At 43.8% G+C, this 13,707-nt stretch overlaps 1 protein-coding gene across 1 annotated transcript in view; it reads right to left on the bottom strand.

Annotated features, from left to right (window-relative positions):
- Positions 1-1,151: 1,151 nt before the first annotated feature.
- Positions 1,152-13,707, bottom strand: part of LOC102728928 (glucosaminyl (N-acetyl) transferase 4) — a 13,341-nt gene continuing 785 nt past the window's right edge. Inside the window, 5 exon segments of the mRNA XM_031029959.2 lie at positions 1,152-1,450; positions 1,453-1,573; positions 1,575-1,689; positions 10,990-11,112; positions 11,186-11,198. Of these exon segments, the coding sequence (XP_030885819.2) occupies positions 1,152-1,450; positions 1,453-1,573; positions 1,575-1,689; positions 10,990-11,112; positions 11,186-11,198 (671 nt within the window).

The raw sequence follows: 13,707 nt of genomic DNA, 5'->3' as shown, positions 1-13,707 counted from the left end.
CTCGGATACCTGGGAGCTCTGCCGCACTCAGGCACCCCCGGTCTTCCTGTGTCCCTGAGGGTCCTGAGACCACACTGTCCCACAAGGGTTCCATCCCCCGCTGAGCCACCAGAGTGACGTCCCTCAGCGGAGCAGACTTTTAAAAGTTCCGATTTTGTGCTCCGCGGCTCTATCACTTGCCCATAGCCAGCTCCCTCCCCCGCGGTCTATCTACCGAAATATCGCCTCGGATTTACTTCTCCGCACGTCCTACCTTCCAGAAAGTGGTCGCTTGTCTGTTCAGAGAGTTGCTGCTCTTCTTTTCTTTGATCTCCTGTTGAGTCTGTAGGTGTTCAGAATGGTTTGATCCCTATCTAGCTGAATTCCTGGGACCAGACGAAATTTAGGTCTCCTACCCCTCCGCCATCTTGCTCTGCCCTGGCTAGTGATTTTAACATGGTGAGTTTGTTATCACCAAATGGTGGATTTATATTCCTTTAAAGAAGATCAAACTTTTTTGGCAGGCAGTTTAAGTTACTTGTGGGTTTGAAGCCCGATCCATTTGAAGCCTGGTTTTTCAGCTCTTGTAGGGGAGTTGTAGAGTCCCCATTAGCCCAAAGCCAGTTTAACCCCACTTTTAAGGCATGGCCCTTCTGGGGTCTCTACTGAATGCCCCAGGTATTCAAGGCGATCTCTCCACCCTGCCTAGTGAGAACTTAAATGGTTTCGGGCCTACATGAGATCTGAAATTTATTTATGTCCTGCCTTCCTGTCAAGTATTCCTTTCTTTGAAGTTGTCATCCAGACTAGTGGGACTGCACCAGAGGCATAAACAGATCAGTGGAGGTCTGGGTAATTCCTGCCCTTTCTAAGTACTCTGCCCTGGAAAGTGTAGCCACCTCAATCTCTCTCAACTCCAGTCTCTGTTTAGATTTCTCTTTCTGGGCCATGGTCTGGACATTTCCTCCAGGCAAAAAGCCTAGGTGGTAGTAAGGCTCACCTCATTTTCTCCCTTTTCTCAGTTTTGTGCTGAGAAGCCTGCAAATTGTTTTTTTTTTTTATATTGTTTCCAGTTTTCTAGTTGTTTATGGTGGGAAGGTACTTCTGGATCATCTTATCAATGGGTGCACAAGTAACTACCCCACTCTTTTTTTTTTTTGTAGCACTAGGGTTTATTGAGCTCTGCCTTCATGCAGATGCTGGGGCTTGCCCATGGTGCTCTTGATGCATAAAGCCCAGATGTTCTGCCAGTTCCTCTTAAGCAATGACGCCAGGAAACTGACAGCCAAGTGGATGTTGTACACAAGCTCGTCCTTTGTCATCTTCACGGGGCCAACAGCCACTGCCAGACACAGCACCTTCTTCATCTGGCCTTTGATTCTGGACTTCACTTCATCCACTTTGGCCACCATGTTCTCATTGTGGGTCAACAAGGAGGGGAACTTGCCAGCCTTCCTGAGGCCTGGGCCAGGATTCATGGGATCTGCTTGATCAGAGATTCTGAAGCAAAAAAGGCATCATACTTCTTGGCTAGCTTCTTGACTCATGTTTTATTCTTGTTGAACTCCTTCAGTGCCTCAGTATCCATGAGGGGAAATATCCACAGCGTCAGCCTCATCACAATGCTGCTGGTCCCCCCAAAACACATACGGGGAATTCGGGGCAGGGAGTGGACTTAAGCCTGCTGGTGCCCAAGAAGGGTTTGTCCTTCTGAGGGCCTTAATTCTTCAAGCTGATGTGCAGCTCCACCATCTCCCAAGACTTTGGTGCACACGCTGGTTTCCATGCGGGACTTCCCGAGCCGCCTTCTACAGGGTGTCTGGGGAGACTGCTGCTCATGGTGCCATGCCACAATAAGCCAAAAAGAGAGTCAGTGCTCCAGGCTTACATTTTAATTTCCAGCACTGGATTACCAGATTGAGGGAGCCCCCACTATGAAACACAGACACTAAGACAAAAGGGGAAAAAGGACCAAGAAAACCCCAGATGATTCAGAGAGCAAAGTTTTAAAAAAAAATTTAATGAAAACCCTAAAAGGGACCCAAGAAGATACTGCATCACTGAAATCACAGAATGCCATGAATTTTTTTTAATGCAGGGAATAAAAAAGGTTTTGAAATTAAAAATATGCTAGAAGAAAGAAAAAATTCAGTATAAAGTATCAAAGATACAACTGAGGAAATTTTTCAGACAGTTGAACAAAAAGACAAGGAGATAGAAGGTACCAGAGAAGAGACAAATCCACAACAGGATTGATCAAGAGAGCCCAAATTTTCAATTCAAAGTATCTTTAGGAAAACAATATAGAAAAAAAGGAGGACAAGAAATTATGGAAAAAGAAAAGAAAACTTTCCGGGGCGCCTAAGTGGCTCAGTCGTTAAGCATCTGCCTTTGGCTCAGGTCATGATCCCAGGGTCCTGGGATCAAGCCCCACATCGGGCTCCCTGCTCTGCAGGAAGCCTGCTTCTCCCTCTCCTACTCCCCCTGCTTGTGTTCCCTCTCTCGCTCTGTCTCTCTATGTCAAATAAATAAATAAAAATCTTTAAAAATTAAAAAAGAAAAGAAAACTTCCCAAATAGGAGTGTGAGCCTCTAGATGAAAAAGGCCACTGACAGCTCAGCTCAATGAATTAAAGATCCTCACCAGGTAAACCATGACCAAAACTCAGGACACCTGAACAAATGAGATGCTCTCAGAAGCATACAAAATGTCAAGGATTAGAAAGGCAGAGCGACACAGGAAATGAGAGGACAATAGGCTAGTGCCTACAACTTCTAAGAGGACATGATTGCCATCTGGAAATTCATACCCTGATGAACTACCAAGTGAATGTAAGGGTCTAATAGAAGTATTTTCAAACACTCACTGCAACAAAAATTTGACCCTCCATTCATTCTCATGAAGCAGCAGAAGGATGTGCCCCATCAATCACAATGACAACCCAGGGTCCAGAAAACGAGGCATCTCGAACAAGAGACCGTGGGAACCCCCTGGAAAATGCCAGAGGTGGGGAGCTCCAGGGTGATAGCTGTGCAGCCAGCTCCGAGGACAGTTAGTGTAGGCTGGAGGGGGACAATGGTAAGGGAATGTTCAGAGAAGGGGACAGGGGACCTGATTATTGACTTGATATGACTATTGTGAAGAGTTTTCATTTAGCGTGTTATTTAGAATTACGAAGGCAAATATGAACAATGGAGAAGATTTGAAAATCTGGGTCGTGGGAACTGGAGATCAGGAGGGCCTTGGGGAGTGACTGTTATTTTTTGTTTTAACCCTGTACTTCTGTCTGATTGTTAAAACTCTTCATTTATGGGGCGCCTGCCTGGGTGGCTCAGTCGTTAAGCGTCTGCCTTCGTCTCAGGTCATGATCCCAGGGTCCTGGGATCGAGCCCTGCATCGGGCTCCCTGCTCGGCGGGAAGCCTGCGTCTCCCTCTCCCACTCCCCCTGCTTGGGTTCCCTCTCTCGCTGTGTCTCTCTCTGTCAAATAAATAAAATCTTTAAAAAAAACAAAACAAAACAACTCTTCATTTATTACTTCAATAAATAAAAGAATACTAAAAGGGTAAGAGGCCTAGAAATAAAAGTACAGGGTAGGTGTGGCCGTCATATCCAGGAAAGCTAGACCCCTGGAAAACTGGAGTTCCTGGGGTGAATTTAGAAGGGACCTTACCAGAGGACCAATTTAGGGAGAAATGTAACTGTGAAGGCTGACTGGAAATTTCTGTTACCAAGTCTGCACGTTCTCTCAATAGAGAAACAGATTCAAGAAGTCTAGTTACATTCAGAAGGTTGCTTGATAAAGAGGAAATCAAAGTGAAGGGAGTTATATAGTCCCCAGAAATATTTCTTTTCTTTTTTAAGATTTTACTTATTTATTTGTCAGAGAGGGAGAGAGAGAGCACAAGCAGGGGGAGCGGCAGAAGGAGAGAGAGAAGCAGACTCCCCACTGAGCAGGGAGCCCGATGTGGGGCTCGATCCCAGGACCCTGGGATCGTGACCTGAGCTGAAGGCAGATGCTTAACTGACTGAGCCCCTAGTCTTTAGAAATATTTCATTCAAAAAAAAAAATTTCATTCAGACCACGATCAAAATCGCCTGGTGAGTCACCTGCTCCTTTAAGAGCTATCAGAGATCAGCAAACTTTCTCTGTCAAGGTCTAGATATTCAACGTTTCCACTGTGCAAGGCTGTCTCTGTCCCAGCTGGTCAACTCAGCTGTTACAGCTGGTTATCCCCGTTTTATCTGACCTGGTGTTAGCATGTTTTGCTTTTTCATCCAGTTTCTGTTTTTATTTCTGTTCCAAGAGAAATAACAGGATTTGCACCAGTGGACTTTCTAGAACAAGTTGGATCATGGCTAAGATGTCAAGAAGAGTCTATTCATTTTGGTTTGTCATTAGGATTTCATTTCATGAAAGGAGGTTTCGTGAGATTCTCACTAACATGCAAGGACAATTTCAGGTTCATTCTGTGAACTTACAGATGTTCTTTAAAGAACCGCAGACATTTTCTTACCGCGTGGCTATTGGACCAGCTCTGCCTTTTGTGTTTGTTTTCACCGCGGTTAAAAACCACAGCAATTACTCAAATGCAAAGAACTGAAACAGCAAGAATTAATGTTTGGCTCTTGGAAATTGAACATTTTGCTTTTCCACTTGCTTGCAATCTATCTTATTTAGTCTGCTGAGAGCAAAAAGGCAAAATAAAGAATGTTTTCCAAGATCTGTTCAGAGGACAAGCAGCAATTGTAGATTCAGTCACAAAGCTCAGAATTTCAGTCATTCAGCACCTGCTTACTGGGTGTTTACGGGGGGCTTGGTGCATACAGAACAGAGCACCGAACAACACACCAAATTTGTGGTCGTGTATTATGTAGCCACAGGTGCCGATATTGGGATGCCTCAAGGACCCAGGCACTACACATGGCCTCGGCTTCTCATAGTGTGGTAGTGAGGTTCGGAGACAGAGCTTCCCCAGAGCAAGGGTCCCAAGAGCATAACCTTCCAGAGATCAGGGCAGAGGCTCTTCTTGCCTGGCCTAGGAAGTCACACTAACATCACTTCCATCATACGTCACAAGCTCACTCAGATTCTAGGAGAGGGGATATAGGCTCCATCTCTCAATTGTTGAATTTGTGACCATCTTCTAAAACTGCCTCAAGGAGTTGGCCATTTGGAGCAGGGAGTAGAATGGTCAAGATCTGTACTGTCCATTCTGGAAGCAGCTGGTCACATGGGGCTATTTAAATGGGAATTAGGGACACTTGGGTGGCTCAGTCAGTTAAGCGTCTGCCTTCGGCTCAGGTCATGATCCCAGGGTCCTGGGATCGAGCCCCAGGTCGAGCCCCGAGTCAGGGTCCCTGCTCAGCGGGAAGCCTGCTTCTCCGTCTCCCACTCCCCCTGCTTGTGTTCCCTCTCTCGCTGTGTCTCTCTCTGTCAAATAAATAAATAAAATCTTTAAAAATAGATAAATAAGTGGAAACTAATCATGTTGCAAGCACTCCAGAGCTGCACGTGGCTAGGGGCTACCATGCTGGAGAACACAGCCAGCACTGTGGGAGGTTCTGCTGGACGTGCTGCCCTGGGTGGATGTAACTGGGCCAGTTCTCTGAGTTAGAACATACATGGACTTGGAAGTGGAATAGAAAAAAGCCCTGGCTTTACATACACTATATGCCACTTAACTGAATTTAAATAAAATTAAATTAAAAAAATAAAGTACACAATGAATATACTTTCCCCAATATTTGTCCTTCCTGAAAAGAAGGAAAGAGAGAAAGAAAGGGAGAAAGAAAGAGAAAGAAAGAGAGAAAGAAAGGGAAAGAAAGAAAACGTGGCTTTAAGGACAGGTTCTTTGGCTGCTTTTTGCTGTTGTGTGCCTAGTGTCTAGTGCATAATAGGCCTTCACAATTTTTTTATGGAACGAAAGGATGTATACATAGGGAAGGCTTAAGTATACCACGTGCCAAGGTAGAGAAAAAGGGCCTCAGATGAGAGTGGAGTAGACCAGGGTCAGATCACACAGGGCCTTTCTTTCTTAAGGAGTTTATATTTTATTTTAAGTAAAATAGAACTCGCATAATATGTTGTTTCATATTTTGCTTATTTATGAGAGGCCTAAAAAGAAATAAATTTATTGCGGCTAGTGGGCTTATTTGTTAGTAAAAAAGGCAGTAGACAGAAATCTAGAAATAACAAAGGCCTAACCAAATTAGAAATCTATTTATCTCTGCTTATATAAGTGTAGGCTCCTATGGCAACTCCAGAATAATCAGGAACCCAGGCTCTTGATTGGGCCTTCTACTTTATTATCCAAGATGTCTACTTTGGTCCAGTTTTTTTTAATCTGCTTTCTAGACAGGAGAAAGAGAGAGAGGGTGAGCTGCTGGCCCTCATATCCAGGATGATGATCTCACTTCCTCTAGGTCTTTTTTTTTTTTTTTAAAGATTTGATTCTTTTATTTGAGAGAATGGGAGAGATAGAGAGAGCGTATGAGTGAAGGGAGGGGCAGAGGGAGAGGAAGCAGATTCCCTGCTGAGCCCAACACTGGGTTTGATCCCAGGACCCTGAAATCATGACCTGAGCCGAAGGGAGATGCTTAACCGACTGAGCCACCCAGGCACCACTTACCTCTAGCTTCTTAACTTAATTATATCTGCAAAAACTCTTCCTCCAAATAAGGTCATATTCACAGTTATGGGTGGAGGTCTTGTACGTCTGCTCAGTTTAAGGACACTTCTCAGAAAGTTGCACAAAAAACTTCCACTATATCCCTTTGGCCAGTTCTTGATCATATGACCACATCTACCTTGCAAGGGAGGCTAGGATACATAATCTTTATCCTGGGAAATATGTCTTCAGCTAGGAAGGAGAGTTCTATTACTCCAGAAGCCAAGGCAAGACATGAGGGGCAGCAACTATCAGTCTCTGGCAGAGCTGTGTGCACAGGTGTGTTTCCACTAGACCATGAGCTCCTGGAGAAGGAGTGAGTCTAATTCATCCCCAATCCCCAGCACAAAGCATGGTGCTTAACATGCAGTAACTCAGCATTGATTGTGTGCTGAATTGCATGCTTCTCCATTTCAAGGTTCTTAAATTCCAATCCCTTTCTCAGAAAGATTTATTTCTTAGAAGCACATTCCCTGCACACCCCGTCCTCCCCCCCCGCCCCCCGGGCCCTGCTTGCTGAAGAATGAGGGGACTTTTCTCCCATCTTCACCCTGAGAATCTGATGGGGCTCCTGGAGATAAACACAAGTGCAGGGTCCTCCTGGAATTCCTCCACTCTTAAGCTCGTCCCCACTGAGTCCCCAGCAATGTGCCACTTAGAGTTGAAGTAATTCCTCTGGTACTGGCTCTAGCCGTGGACTATGCTCCTGGGAGGTTGGTGATGCTTTGTATTTGCCTGTCTCTCCAAGGTTTGGGGGGACAGCTCGCCTCGTGACATCTGTTCTCTGAGGCATCCAAAAAAGAGTTGTTGATTTTCAGTTTGTTTAGCTCTCTTCTTACTGAGATGGTTCAGAAGAGGATGGATTGGTAGGGGGACAACAAGAAAGAGAGAAAAGGTGAGGGGCAGGGAGGAGAGGCAGGAAACACAGGAAATAAGGACACTCACGAGCCAGGAGCTCCACCTTCCCGCAGTCACCCCACATCTTCCACCAGCCGGGTATGCACTCAACTGGCCCCCCAATTCCAACTGCCGCCGCCACACGGGCCATTTTCAACTCTGATTGGTTAGTAGAATCCCCTGTGGAGCTATTATAGTGCCCTGCACCTAGGTCTCCCCTAATTAGAAACACGTTAGGGGCTTCTCAAGTGTCATTGGTGCTGAGAACCCGTGATCTAGAGTCTTGCTCCTCGGGGGATGGTCCACGGACAGGCAGCATTGGCATGGCTTGGGAGCTTGGCAGAGAGGCAGCATCTCAGACCCGACCCCAGACCTACCCAATCGGAATTTGCAGTTTAACAAGATCCACCGGTGATTTCTATGCACATTAAAGTTCGAGAAACTCTGATGAGATGACCCTCCTATAACCCCCACGATGGCTATCCTCACGAAGCAGACGGCTCCCCAAGACATGCTATGTGAGCCAGGTGTCCTGCCCAGCACATGGTGTCAGCGGAGAAGTCTGATTCGGCCGCATAGATAGCAAGCCTGCTGTCATTCCCTAAGCCTAATGTGTTTGACATAGAGAGAATTCGATCTTCCAGCAGGGAAAGGGGCTTGGGCCCTTTAGTCTGAAACATCGATACAGGGTTCATTAACTTCAACATCCACAAGAGTAAAAACCACTCTGGTTGGATTAATTGAATAGGTTATAACTGAAGAATTGGGGTTAACTTGGAGGCTAGGGTTGGAAACAGGCGTAAGAGACTTCAGTGGAAAAGCAGATTCAAGCATGAGACCAAGAGAATGACATTGAGAGGAAGGAAGCCAGGGGAGGAAGACGAAGGTCAAGTCAGCTGGGGGTGTGGGGAGCACAACAGGGAGGGCTGGTGGCCTCCAACAGAGCGACTAACAGAGGAAAGGCAACAGTGGCCCCAAGTACCCATTCCCCCCATGCCCCACAGATGCGTTCCTCAACCATGGCTTCCTGTTTACTTCTGTAAGCTCTGGTTGCCTCCGTCCCTACAACATCTCAGTACTGTGTGGAATAAAATAACCGTGGGCATGTGTCCAGCCCTTTGCTGCTCACTGGAACTGGTGCATAAAGACGGGTAGTGTGAACTGGCTAAGGGCTTGGCCTTTGGAGCCACAAAGCCTCAATTCCAAACTCCGCTCTACACTTACTCACTGGGGACCTTGGACAAGTCAGTTGACTTCCTTGGGGTTGTCATCATCTACAAAATAAAGATGATAAGGGCAACCACTCATAACGGTAAAGGCAGAAGGATTTGAAGCAAAGACTACCGTGCTTGGCACAGTGATATACACATATACACACGTACATATGGTATATCATTTGATATATTTTTAATATATATTTATGTGTATTTAATATATTTAATACATAATATATATTAATAATCCGAGAAGGAACCGAGACCTGATTCTTTTGGCTTTTTTTGTCGGAAGATTGTTCACCATTCTTTGTGACCTGTCTAGGTTCCTTCGAGAGTGCTAAATGAGAGTAATAACACTTAAAAAGTTATTTTATTTTATTATTATTTTGAAAAGATTTATTAATTTATTTTAGAGAGAGAGAGTGTGTGTGTGAGTGAGGGGAGCGGCAGAGGGAGAGTGAGAAAGAATCCTCAAGCCAACTCCATGCTGAGTGTGGAGCCCGTGAGGATCTCAATCCCAGGAGCCCAAGATCATGACCTGAGCTGACATCAAGAGTCAGCTGCTTAACAGACGGAGCCACCCAGGTGCCCCTTAAAAAGTTATTTTAAACAAATTAATGTGCAGAACTTATTTGGATCCTGATTTATTTATTTATTTATTTATTTTTAAGATTTTATTTATTTATTTGACACAGAGAGAGAGAGAGCACAAGCAGGGGGAGCAGCAGGCAGAGGGAGAAGCAGGCCTCCCGAGGAGCAGGGAGCCCGATGCGGGGCTCGATCCCAGGACCCTGGGATCATGACCTGAGCTGAAGGCAGACGCTTAACAACTGAGCCACCCAGGCGCCACCTTGGATCCTGATTTAAACAAATGGTGGCTACAAAGATATATGTGATACAATTGGGAAATTTTGAAAATGGACTCATTGTTACATATTAAGGAATTGTTAATTTTGTTAGGTGTGGTTATGTTAAAAAAAAAAAGATCTTGACACTTAGATTCATCTTAAAGCATTAGGTAAGATCATCTAATATTGCCAACATTTGACTTCTTTTGACCTATAAAAACAGCAGTTGCATATGGCTCAAATATGGACAAAACAGGTATGTCTCTGGCACTTCCCTGCTCACCAGGACCCGAGCATAAAGCACAGGTAGACTGCAGGGCCTAAGTGAAGTAATATGATTCTGGGATTTTCTTTTAAAATGTTTCTGGGGAAAACAGGGTGGAGAGAGGCCCGTATCCTTGGGTTTTTGTTATGAGAGAGAAACAAGAGTTTCTGTCTCTTTCTCTCTTTTTCTTTTTAAAAAATGGGCCAGGCTCTTTGCTTTCTTTTCAGGAACAAGAAGTTATGCCCTGGCAGGGATTTGGAAAGTCCCAGGGACCCTGATTAGCCTAATTTAGGCAGTGTTTCCACTCCGTAGACCAATCACTGTGGCTGTGGCCGTGAGGCCCTGTGCCTACCCCGTCTGTAGCCAGGAGGAGTATTTTCTGAAGACTTGGGAGGGAGAAGGGCTCAGCAGACCCAAGTGATAGCCATCCTTCTAAGGCCTTTGGTTGTACTAGCTATTAGATTATAAACCATCTTGGCTTACAGATTATGTCTTTTTCCTTCGTGGTTGCTTAGTTGGCTTTTTTTCCAGCTTTTATGTTAAAGTTTATAGAGCTGGCTGCAAACTTGGTTGCAAAAAAGTAGCAGTTTCCATTTCTTACCCCATTTCCCTTCTTCAGTGGCAACTAGTTTCAACTCTCTGAACTGGTTCTTTCGGTTTTATTTCCACCTAGCGAAATGGCATTTTTCTATTGCTATACTTGATTTTTCAGTTTTAGGCATAATCTGTTGATTCCTACCATGGGAGATAATATCTTTCACACACACACACACACACACACACACACACCTACACTCCCCACCCCATACATTCATCCTTTCTATCCCCCAAACTCACAATAAGTTCTATCAGTATCATGTTGACTGGATCAGGATTTAAAAGTCACATGTTAAATGTTAAGTGGTTAACATTACAGGATTACAACCATGTCAACAGTTTCCAGCTGAGCCACAGCTGCACAAGCTTTTGCTCTCCTTTGGGCTCATCATTTTTCCCCATAGACATTCAGTCCCTAATTCTGCCATGGTCTATTTTGCCTCTAAACAAATACATTCAGATTTATGAGGCATTCTATATCTTCATCATCCCAAAGAATTATCTGAAGCTTGCTGACCTACTCCAATGTGAACTGGACGCCACTTCCCTTTCTTCCATGTTGGACTCCCTACTTCCTATGGAGGTGGCCTTCCCAACAACCATTGGTGAAACCACCTGTAAAACTGGATCAATAATTATCCTGAATAAAAAAGAATTAGTAGCCGTTAAGAGTAAATTGAATCATGGACGATAATTATTGCAATGAAACTTACCTGTTCCGTTTTGCTGTTTAAAACAATGGGAAACGTAGGAGCTAGTTTCCCTTAGGCAGATAATTTTGCTGAGTTTTCTAGATCCCCCCCCTTTTTTTTTGAGCATCCACCCATGGTTGAAGTAGAAACTTAGAAACATTTAAAGATGACATATAACTCTGTATCTATTTTGCATTAGCATTCCTGTAGCAGCTTGAAACAGTGAGGTTAGAATGATATGGCTCTCTGTTTCAATATTTTAAATTTTTTTAGGGCTGTCACACTGAAATGTTCGTGAAAAATTCCATCTGGGTACTCTGCCTCACCAGCATACATCTTGAAGAGAATTAACACCCGGGTCTGAATTTGAGACTTCACTGCACTAATTTCAGGTTAACTAGACCCCCAAAATTCATTTTTTTACTTACATTTTATAAAATGGTTCCTAGTAAGGCAGGAGTGTGGTTGAAAATAATTTGGGGAGGACTTATAGTTAAGGAAATATATCAGCTTCAGTCGTTATTAAATATATATAGATAACCACCTCTTCAACAATGTAGAGAGAGCATGTAAACTATTTCTGAACTTCTGATCACAGCTTTTTAGGATCTGGAGGTACGTGTGCTTATTGTAATATTTGGTGCTTTCTAAATGCTAACTTGGCCAAATGTTTCTAATGTAAAGAAACAGTTTCAGGAAAGATATCCTAATAGTGGTTCTCAAAGTGTGGTCTAGAACAGCATGAGCAAATTCACCTCTCCTGTCACTGCTCCACTTAATGAAAAAGTGGACAAGGGAGAAAGGAAACAATTTGTGTCTTAACACACCCTTTTAGTGATTCTGCTGCAGACTAAGGTTTGAAAACCATCGTCCTAGGAAAACACTGTAAGTTAGTAACAGAGACCCAAGGTAACAGTAGCTTAAAGTATGTATCAGGTTTTTTTACCCGTAAAAGAAGCCGAAGTAGGTGGTCTTGGATGGTTCAAATGTTATATTTTCATTCTTTCCTTGCCATAGAAATTGTATCCCCATGTTTTTAAAATGGCAGCTGAGGGATGCCTGGGTGGCTCAGTCGCTAAGCGTCTGCCTTCGGCTCAGGTCATGATCCCAGGGTCCTGGGATCGAGCCCTGCAGCGGGCTCCCTGCTTGGCAGGAAGCCTGCTTCTCCCTCTCCCATTCCCCTGCTTGTGTTCCCTCTCTTGCTGTGTCTCTCTCTCTGTAAAATAAATAAAATCTTAAAAAAAAATAAAATGGCAGCTGAAATTACAGCTACTATAAACACATTCTAAACAGTAGGAAAAAGCAAGGCAGGTGTAGGGAAGGTGAACCAAGTAAGCCGTCTTTTAACTGTATTCTCAGATGCCCCACGCAATGACTTCTGCTTTTTCTTATTTGCAATCCCTAGTGAAAGGGAGGCTGGGAAATAGCAGTTGGTCATATTATTGCTCAGAATAAAAATACACAGAGGCCAGGGAGAATGGGTATTAGAAGGAACCGGCAGCCTTTAGAGCCTTCCTGGAATAGAGTTAAACATCAAAAGTAAGGCTTTCAGAATATGAGCACTACATTAACCATACATTAAAACACCTTCTTTGATCTGTTAGAGGAATGGCTGCATCCTTGCGTAAGACAAAGGTTTTTGCTCACTTTGAGAATCAGAATAGTCATTTATCAGAATAAGTATATACAGTTTATTTCACATAGGTTGAGGCCATGTTTGATATACACCAACCAAATGTCCTATGCAATTCTCCGACAGGGTGATATGTCAAAGAATATGTAACATATGAAAAGTGATCAGTTAAAAAAAAATCCATTCTCTTCAGAATTGTAATTCCTTTTTCAGAAAGCAACTCAAGGAAAGGAGAAGCTATATGTATAAAGCTGTTCACAGCACTGTTTTATATGACAGCAAAGAAAAAAAAGTTAAGTAGTTTACAATCCAAATGCCCTATAACAAAGGAAAGGCTGAGTGAATTATGGTCTGACCATTAGATAGCCATAAAGATCATGCAGGAACATGGGAAAGTGATTGCAAATATATTGGCGGTGGGCAGAGAGATAAAAAGTGTGTATGTATGTGGGTAAGATTAGAAGAGCATTCAGAGTGGAGAAAGGGGAACCCTCTTACACTGTTGATGGGAATGCAAGCTGGTGCAGCCACTCTGGAAAACAGGATGGAGGTTCCTTAAAAAGTTGAAAATAGAGCTACCCTATGACCCAGCAATTGCACTACTGGGTATTTACCCCAAAGATACAAATGTAGGGATCCGAAGGGGTACATGCACCCCGATGTTTATAGCAGCAATGTCCACGATAGCCAAACTATGGAAAGAGCCAGATGAATGGACAAAGAAGATGTGGTATATATATATACAATGGAATATCACACAGCCATCAAAAAATGAAATCTTGCCATTTGCAATGATGTGGATGGAACTAGAGGGTATTATGCTAAGCAAAATAAGTCAATCAGAGAAAAACAATTATCATATGATTTCACTCATATGTGGAATTTAAGAAACAAAACAGGAGCATGGGGG

This window comes from Leptonychotes weddellii, chromosome 7, assembly GCF_054177405.1.
Source record: "Leptonychotes weddellii isolate Sample4059 chromosome 7, ASM5417740v2, whole genome shotgun sequence".
NCBI lineage: Eukaryota > Metazoa > Chordata > Mammalia > Carnivora > Phocidae > Leptonychotes > Leptonychotes weddellii.
This window is presented reverse-complemented; position numbering and strand designations above follow the sequence as displayed.